This window comes from Thunnus maccoyii, chromosome 20 (assembly GCF_910596095.1).
Source record: "Thunnus maccoyii chromosome 20, fThuMac1.1, whole genome shotgun sequence".
In the NCBI taxonomy this organism is placed as follows: domain Eukaryota; kingdom Metazoa; phylum Chordata; class Actinopteri; order Scombriformes; family Scombridae; genus Thunnus; species Thunnus maccoyii.
In genome coordinates this window covers 17006286-17016214 of record NC_056552.1, presented here as the reverse complement: position 1 = coordinate 17016214, position 9929 = coordinate 17006286, and the positions used below count along the sequence as shown (strand labels likewise).

The following is a 9929-nucleotide window of genomic DNA, read 5'->3' as shown; positions in this document are numbered from 1 at the left end:
TTACAGAGATGTTAATTGGGGGTGGGTGGGTTGGTGGGTGTTCTAGGGGATCAGGGGACCAGACTGGCGCAGATAGGTAAACACAGCTGGGGACACACAGCGCTGGTGGGGTCTGTGCCTCAGCGGCCCCCCTCACACATTTATCAGTGTGTTTGCTCAGGGGATGTGCCTTAATCTTCATCACACTGATCTCTGTGCGGAGCCTTCACAGAAGCCCGCCAGGCTGGGTGACCCTGTCCACAGCCACAGCCTTGCTAATTCCTCCATGGCTAAACTTGAATGTTCTTCTTATTGTAAAGGCCTATGTGGATTCAGAGGTCATCTACGGATGTGTATGTGTGTGGTTGAATTTCTCTGTGGGTGGGATGGCCCTGATAATATATACTAAATTCTTGATCATAATCTGACCTTTCTCTCAACACGCCTCCAACAAATGAATAGATTGTTGTCCTGTCAGAATTTACAGGCAAAAAAAGACATAACAAGTGTCCTCAATATTTGGCTACTGCTTACTGCTTTCATTATCGTCACTTATGGTGGCTGTAGGTAGCTGTAAGTGAGCCACATTAATGTGAGTTAAATCTCCAGTGTTCAGTGTTCAGGGTTGTGTTTGTTTTTTTCAGATTCTTGCCCCTAGTGCTTCAAAGAGCAGCGGCACTCCTCAAAAAATCTGTATCTATCTATCCATCCATCCACCATCCATCCATCCATCCATCCATTCTGTCTGTCAGTTACGATTTAGCAAAAAGTTTTTCCAATACGCATTTGCACCTGTGTCAGTTTTACAGGTTGGATTAAACAAGTGATTATAGAGCGCCATCTGCTGACATCACTTTGCACTTTGCTGCTTGTAGATGGGCAGATGTTGTAAATTGGCTTTAAAAGGCAGAACTGGTGGAAGTGCGGATACATTACCGAGAATATATTGTGTTTTGTTTGAAACATGGTTAACACGAGGGGGTCGTCATTGATTCAATAGTTTTATTAAATGACAGTTTGTCACTCATTTAATTATTTTTTCCGAAATAAAAAAACCCTTTCGGCTTCCGTCGACTTCGCGTAAGCGCTTGACGTCAGCATAACAACAACCTGTCATGACAGCTCTTATGGGAGAAAAATAATCGAATAAGATTTGATATTGGATTATATGAAGTCAGCTTCCGTTTGATGTAGGGCTTCTTTTAAAAGGTGAGCACTAAAAACCGCAACGATTGGCAGAAAGAATCGAACCATAACTTGCATCGAAAGAGCTGAAATAAAAGTGATTAGCATAAAAGGTAACCTAGCGTTAGCTATTTTCTATTTTCTCAGGTTGCCGAGCGGCGTTGAGCCAAGGCGACTTGTTAAGGCCCACAGTAAGATATATTCCAAACTTTCTAAACAGCAGCTGCTTACATTACCTTTTTTGTAACTGTAGTTAATGGCGCTGAATTGGCATAGTTGCCATGTTAGTAGCCATCCGCCCGGTGTAGACCGACAACATACCTTATGCTAGGTACGTTAGCTAACAAGCTATCGTTACCATCACCGATCTCCTGTTTCAGTGATCTAACGTTAGTTAGCGACATTGTCACTGTCTGTGCTTCATCAACTGTGTCTCGCTGCTACGTGTGAGCCATGATTTCTAACTTTATCCTACTACAGTCTCTAACTACCATCGTATACCAGCGGTGTAACGTTGTAGTTCAAAGCCTTGCACCGGTCTGCTGCTAACGGTGAGGACCGTCAGTGTACATTGTTTTCCGATGGCTGACCAGCTAGCTGTGCAGCTCATTTAGTCACCACTGATGTCCGTCACATGAATAGTTAATTCGCCGGCAGTGTAGCCACCTCGCTGTGTTCGGCTGTGTGCACAGTCAGCGAATTAAACGAATTCCTTTTGGGTGGCATCGAGGACTGCACCTAAGTTAATCCGCTCAAGACGCGCATTGCAGGTGCATTGCAGTGAATGCACGGCGGCAACACTGGCTAAACTTTGCATGCATGCCCTCTCTCTGATTTAGTTTTGGAAATCCAGGAGGGACGGGGCATTCTTGAACCTGTCCAGTTAGCCAGCCGGAGAGACGGGGAACAGGATAGGGAAGCAGGGCGAGGCGGGCCCCGCGGAGCCGGTGGAGAAGATGGCCGGCAGCCCGGAGAAGAGTTCCACCGCGCAGGAGCTGAAGGAGCAGGGGAACCGGCTGTTCCTCTGCCGCAAGTACCAGGAGGCTGCTACATGCTACAGCAAAGCTATTGTGAGTATCTGTTATTGTAAAAGAAATTATATCAGTGGTTGAATTACATCTTCTTAACTAAACCACATTAAAAAATGTAGTAATGTCCTTGTTTGAAGAACAGAATTGATAAATTTCACTCTGTGTGTATTTGTGATTGCAAAGAAGAGCAAATTCTATGGTGCCATCCGTATGTGTGTTGTGATGTCTGGTATGTCCTGCCTTCCAGAACCGTAATCCATCTGTGGCAGTGTACTACACCAACAGGGCTCTCTGCCATGTGAAGCTGCAGCAGCATGACAAGGCTCTGGCGGATTGTAAGCACGCGCTGGAGCTGGACAGTCAGTCAGTCAAGGCCCACTTCTTCTTGGGCCAGTGTCACCTGGAGCTGGAGAACTATGACGAGGCCATTGGCAACCTGCAGAAAGGTCAGAGCAAAATCCTAAAGATGATAAAACTTTTTCATCTTTTTATGGCAGCATAGAAAGGTAACTTTCTCATAAATTGCATAATTTTAGGCTTTAATTTCCTCCTATTTTGTATTGTCCATGGGTTTATTTTGAAACTCGTATTGGTCCCACATCCCTTCTGTCAGTGGCCTTAGAGTCAAAGTGTAACTTCTTCAGGTCATTGCCGTGTATAATTAATTAACAGATGAAACTGTTGCTCTTGTATCAGCTTTTCTGCTCTGAGTCACACTATGGGCTCAAGATATGTGTATTTACAGAGTTGGATTACAGCAGGCTCTGTCAAGGTTTCCATCATTTTAATATATTGATGATATTTTACAGTGGAAAGGAATGGCCCTAGAAATTTCAGAAAGAAAAGAAGTATTACATTTTATTGATAATTCTGCATTTCTATAATTACATTTTTGTTTACACAGCTTATAACCTGGCAAAAGAACAAAGGCTGAATTTTGGAGATGACATCCCCAGCGCCTTGCGCATTGCTAAGAAGAAGCGTTGGAACAGCATCGAGGAGAAGCGAATCAACCAGGAGAACGAGTTACATGCCTACCTGACCAAACTCATATTGGCTGAGAAGGAAAGGTGAGACTGGGCAGTGGGGAGGCAGTCGAATATCTTGCTTGCTTATTCATCAGGTATTGATCTCTTATGTGTTGTGATGAGAACGAATCTGTCACGTGGGTTTCATTATTATTTTGTTCTGAATGTGTAGAGAATTAGAAGAATACAAAGAAAAACAGGACGACAATCAAAGTGGAGGCGATGCTGGCAAGATTGCATCAAAACATGTAAGTATTACTCATGTCTTGGTCTTGCTTAGTTGTCATTCATTTGCTGAACAAATTTAGGAATTCTATGGTTTGATATGTAATGAATTTTTATGAATACGTTTCATTATTTTGGTAACGTGTAGCATTTTGGTAACATTTGGAAATGTTTCCTACTTAGGATAAGTATCTAATGGACATGGATGAGCTGTTCTCTCAAGTGGATGAGAAAAGAAAAGTGAGTATGAAAATGATTATTTTAACATTATTAATACTCAGTGAGCATGTAACACATAATGTATTTATGATCATTTTATTTATTCACTCAGTCATTTCCCATACCCGCTTATTCCTAATATCCCAGCATGCACTGGGCAAAACCATCCTGGATATTTCACCAGTCGATCGTAGAGCTAACACACACACAGACTGACAAACACTGATCGCATTCACCCACACAAATGTGTCTTTGTTAACAGCACACACCTACCTCACACTTTCTTCTTTGATCACCAACATACAGTAGCAACAACAGAAATAGACTCACACACATTGAGAGTTGTGTGCGGTCATGATGGCGCATCTCAGATTTCTTTAGTGTGTGTACATTCTGCGTGCTTTGTTCTACATGCTACTGTGAATGTATGTTAATGCATCTGTGAGAAATGCACCTATACCATAGGCAGACCATTATGTCCTATTTCCAGCCCAAACTGTTGCTATGGCAACCATCACTGTTTGTTTGCCAAGGCTTGCGGTGATTAATTAGCCTTGCTATAGATAGTTGTTGGCTCAACTGAGGTAGTTGTAAGTTGACATTACTCTGAGCTGGCTGCCAGCAGGGTGTTTCTCTAATGTGCGTGTTAGAAGGTGTACGAGCTGGAGGGTTCACTATAGAGATGAGTGATACTGAGAAAAGAAAAGCCCACAATATTTTTGAGAGTAACTTGATGTCAATGATTTGAGAATATCTTCAATATGAGCGTTGGTGCTTTTATACAGTATTTAATGTAAAATTGGAATGGGTGATGTGGGTTTCAAGAGAAAAACATGTGGATATGATCGCCAGGCAGCAGTTTGTCATTAAACTGTAATGAACCTTGTAAGACCAGATTGTAACAGTTGTATCATATCATCCATCTCTCAGCATTAGATCAGAGAGACTCTTGGTGTGTGTGTTTTGTCCCTCCAGAAGCGAGAGATTCCAGATTATCTGTGTGGTAAGATCAGTTTTGAGTTAATGAGGGAGCCCTGCATCACACCCAGTGGAATCACCTATGATCGCAAGGACATTGAAGAGCACCTACAGGTACAGATCATCTCAGATTTAACATTTTTTGCTTATGACCACTGATTTTCATGGTAAATGGCACTTTTCTATCTTAACGGACAAAGCGCTTTACAATTCTTTGCCTCTCATTCACCCATTCACACACACACACTCACACACCGATGCTATGCAAGCAGGGTGGGAACATCTACCAGCCACTGACAGATAAATGTTCAAATACACCAACCACTCAATAAATAATTATTTTGTGTCTGAAATCTATCAGCCACTTTCATATTTTACCAGCATTTGGCTGGTGGCTGGTGCTGATTTCCCACTCTGCATGCAAGGCGCTGGCATGACCACTGGGAGCAACTAGGGGGTCAGTGTCTTGCTCAAGGACACTTCGACACCTGGACAGGAGGAGCTGGGGATCGAACCACCAACCCTGCAGTTAGTGGACGACCCGCTCTACCTCCTGAGCCACAGCCGCACATAAACTTAAAAGTTGGTTGTGACGAGTTCATAAACATCAGTTAAATGTGCACATAATGCTCATAAACTAATATCTTCAGGGTTTTATATTAATATATACATTTCTGAATTATGTATCTTTTGGATGAACAGTAGATGCTAATTAAAACATAAACACTGTTGGCAATTTCAGTTATTAAGTGGTTGGTAAGAAGAATCAGAACTGATATTTTAATCAAAACAGAGACAACTTGTCGGATTCACCAATTTTCTTATTCGTAGAATTCGTAGAATTTACGATACGAACAAAATTGATCGGTCCAGACCTGCCGTACAAGTCCTGTACAGACAGTCTGCTTCTCTCTACTGGGGGGGAAACACTGGATTGACTTAATAATAATGCCTTAAGCTGAATGAATTTGGAGTTTGTTACAGAAATCAACTAAAATAAACACATATACCTAAAATAAACATGTAAATGTTTTTATTTATTTGGCGTATATAGTATGGCAACTTATACAGTACAGTAGTTGGAACATCCTTTGTTATAACACCAGACAGTGTAACATCACCTACTGTAAAATATTCTCCTCTCATGATAACATCTCCTTGACCGCCTCCTTTTTAACTAATGGACCACTTTGCTTTTTAAAGACATTTTTATATTATCTGACTTCATTATCTCTTTATTTTTGTCCTGTATGGCGCTGCTCTGATAACAGATCGTTGACAGCTGTATGTTAATTTTCCAATTGTTTTGGGTCCCCTAATAAAACTAAAAAGACACTGCTGAACTTGTTTTCACCTGCTGATTTCTGACAGCAGGACTTGAAACTCCGTGGTCTTCTTTTTAGTCTCTGGTGACAATGTTGTGAAGGACACTTGCCCACAAACGGAGCTGAACAAGTAGCTTTGTATAGCTTTGTATGGGTTTGGATTATTCTACTCATCAAAACGCCTCACCACATCATGAACAGGTGGTAACCATTAGGTCGAAACAAATAATTTACGGCAAGTTTGTGCCGATAAGAGAAATTGGTGAATCCGACTTGGAATTTCAGGATTACTTGTGAAATCTTAAGGTGTGCCTTAGATGCTTTTCAGCGGTTTTAATATCACAACTTCTAACAATACCAAATAACCTGCTCTCTGTGCAGCGAGTGGGTCATTTCGACCCAGTCACCAGGAGTCCCCTGACCCAGGACCAGCTGATCCCCAACCTGGCCATGAAAGAAGTGATTGATGCCTTTATCCAGGAGAACGGCTGGGTGGAGGACTACTGAAGGGGGCCCCGCCCCTCTTCCCATTTCTCCATCATACCCTGATGACTCAACACAAAGCCTGGACAACACAAGACTTTAGCAAACCGATCACCCCTTGCCTGGATATGTACTTTACACAAGCGGGGAAAAACCACACTAGACTGGACTACCGAACAGGAGCCGTGTATCTCAGTCTGCCTCTCCTCCCCACATCTTCGCTGTAAAACTTCCCGCTCCAAACATACAAGGCTTGGTGTTCATGGCCTGCTGCTCCCTTTAAGACTCCTCCTTCATTCTACTCTTTCCATACTGTCTCTCTTACATCCTCTTCTTTTCTGTCATTGCTGTTTCTCCTCCTCTAAGCCTGACTCCTTTCTTTGCTCAAAATAAGGGGCCAAATTCTCAGGTCTCTCTCGCCTCCTCCCTTCTCTCTTATCGCTATGTCTTTCTATCTCTGAGTGCCACAAAATCCTAGGAAAACATCAGCATTGCACTCCAGTGTTTTCATACATACCACCAATATAAAACAAATCCACATTTTTGATGGCAGAATTCATTAAGACATTGACCTTTTTATTTGGCGATTTTTTTTTTTTTTTCTCCAGTATTTCTTTCATTAAACAACATCATCGGAGCATTTGCCCTCATTTGCTGAAGTGGTGACAAAAAAAATGCCAAAATCCTCTTCTCAATGAGGGTGACCAGTTTGTATGCAAGGTTTACATGATGATCATTGAAAAAGAGCGTATCATAAGTGTGTCAGCTGGCATGATCGGAGGGAACCAAGTCCTTCTCCACCTCCAGGCGGCGCTCCAAACACACCCACCCGTGTCACCATACTGTAAGATTTTGAGTAGTTCATTTTTTTTCTTTGCATATCAATCACACCCCAAATACAGACAATTGAAATAAGTTGAATGTATGCATAATGTATTCTTCTGTTTCACCTACAGTAATTCAAAATGTTTTTTATCAGGACAATGTAAGATTTTCATGAAAAGCGGCCTTGAACTGGATACAGAAAATGAATGAAAATGACCGCTACATAACAAAAAAAAAAAGAAAAAAAAAAAGTTTTCACATTGCTGGATATTAATTCAAAAAAATGTTGAAGTGTTTGAAATTTTCATAGATGACATCAGCTGGCAGGGTTGATGCTACAATGTGCTTTTAAAGAATGGTCTTTGTGTCGTTCATAGAAGCAAATATGTGCTCGGACATTGTGCTGTTTGCCTGGAATGACAGTAGATGCTCACATCAAGCATGAAGTGAATTGTTTCTTTTCCTTTGCAAAGGCAAGAAGATGATTTTTCACACCCTGAGCCTCTTGCTGTTAATTTTATACACCTCCTTCTCCTCACAGCGCCACAGTTAAGAAGAAAATGGTTGCAACGACTAACGTAAAAGCGATCGGCAGTGTGAAACTAACTTTAAGTAGTGGAATATCCTTCGACAAGGATTGAGGTTCACTAGCATCACTGTATCGACCTCCTCCGTGTTAGAAATGCTGGAAGAGTTACGACCATCTTATCTCATCCATACCTCAGTCCGAGTTTTTTCGCGTGCTGGTTCCCCGGCGGCCTCTGTAAAACACATTTTCAGTTCAGTGCCATTAGTTTACAGGTTGTTTCAGCTGAATGTGTGTCTGTGGTGAATTAGGCCTGTTGGTGGTTCGTGTCGGGGTGCAGACAGTGTAAATAATTTGCTTGTGTATCTCAGATTTTATTTCTTGACAAAATAGGTTTCTTTGTTTTTTTCTTGAGAAATCCTAGAGCTTGAGAAACTGTATTAAATGTAGATATGTTGATAACATAAATGCCTGGTTCAGTTTTCATTTGTCCCCATTAAACCATGAACTTTGAGTTTGTTTGTTGTGATGTTTCTGACATTAGAGTATCATTAAAGAGACACTAGTGACATTAACAACATGGTAACTCTGCTGCACATTAGAATTCTATTGATTGATATATGACATGAGATTAAAAAAAGATGATTATAGCCACACTACAAAACAAAATAAATGATATGAGCCTAGAAATAAATGATAGTCTGGTGAAAACAATTAGTTTTGTATTAGTATCGGAGGCATCTGACTGGACTAACTGTAGTTTGTTATAAACAAAAGTCCCATTAACATGTTTCTGAGTCAGTGCTGGTGTGCGTCTGTGGCCACTGTTCTGAAGTGCTAATTCAGATCTCCTGAATGTTTCAGATTTTCTCTATTCTATGAGGAGAAGTCACTTAATTTACAGAAGTAAGTTTCTGGCCTTCATCCTTGTCACAACTATGCAGTACAGATGGTTATTACATTGCAAGAAAACACAGGCAATCCCTTTTAAGTTAATTGTGTGATTGTTGCACCTGCAGCAATCACACTGTTCTTCATTCTCCTCATTATTTTTATAGTTTCTGACTATTCCCACTGGCTTACAGCTAGAAATGGCTCCAATTCTAACAATTCTAACAATCTAATGTGCTATTACTTTTATTTTTCTAGCATATTCCAGTGATTTTATTTTATTTTTTTTAAATGTTGAAATTTTTAATGGCAGTTTATGGGAGGAATGATAGACCTTAGTTAGAAAAGTTGGAAACTCTTACTTAGAAACTCACGTGCTCGGACGTACGTCGGCCTACAGACCTCGTGCAAACTTTAAAACGTTGCAGACTCTCAATATTTAAAGTTGTGTTCTGTGTTTTGATACTTTTTGTTCTTTTGGAGCAATTTATGTCCAAAGCGAGGCCTGTACAGCAGTTTTCAGCAGCAGCTTTTTTAGAAAAAAAAGAAAAATCATGAGTACGTCTAACTCACTGTTTTAACTGTTCAAGCACATATCATGCCTCAAGATGTCGCTACAAGCCTCCTCTCTCTCAAAATGTAAACTATATTTCCCATACGAGTTATGGTTTTAGAGATCTAACCCTTAATTGATAGGGAGAGCGCTGTAATACAGTCTGCAAGTTCTCTACAGATTCTCTCTTCCTTCAAACACTGAGTACAGATATTGTACATCCTCATCCTCAGCAATTCCTGCTGCCACTAAAGATGTACAAATCTCTTTTTCTCACATGTGAGGGATTGTCTGCTAGCTCACTGTTCTCGTGGTCAGCTCGCGAGACCCCAGAACGATGAGGAAGTCACCCCTGAGCTTTCGTGGAGAAGAGCATGGATGTATAAAGAGAACTGTTATCGTTGTACATCCATGGAGAAGAGCTGCACCGATACCTTCTTAAATCGGGACGAGGATGAAGTTGGCGTCTGATTCACAGCTTCCGACTGGAATGTTCCAGTCCACCTTAAAAGTGTCATAACGCCTGTAGCTGGCGTTGTTTAATCATTTTCAAGCTAATTCGTGAACTGAAAAACGTAACACAGGGGGGAAATAAAAAGAGAATGCATTAAAATAAAGATTTAAATTGTCTTAAATTTTGATCATTTTAACTGTAGCATGTTTTTCTTATTGCCTTTACAC

General features: G+C 41.0%; 1 protein-coding gene across 2 annotated transcripts; it reads left to right on the top strand.

Moving 5' to 3' along the window:
- The first annotated feature begins 1044 nt into the window (after positions 1–1044).
- Positions 1045–8318, top strand: stub1 (STIP1 homology and U-Box containing protein 1). 2 transcript variants are annotated; one of them, XM_042398181.1, is made up of 8 exons: positions 1045–1188; positions 2004–2234; positions 2443–2641; positions 3100–3265; positions 3396–3471; positions 3632–3688; positions 4643–4759; positions 6352–8318. In XM_042398181.1, exons 2-8 carry the CDS (start codon positions 2121–2123, stop codon positions 6475–6477), a joined length of 855 nt encoding a protein of 284 aa, XP_042254115.1. In that variant the 5' UTR covers positions 1045–1188; positions 2004–2120; the 3' UTR covers positions 6478–8318. The 2 variants fall into 2 exon arrangements, with proteins under 2 accessions (XP_042254115.1, XP_042254116.1); XM_042398182.1 differs by lacking the exon at positions 1045–1188 and adding an exon at positions 1242–1355.
- The last annotated feature ends 1611 nt before the right edge of the window (positions 8319–9929 follow it).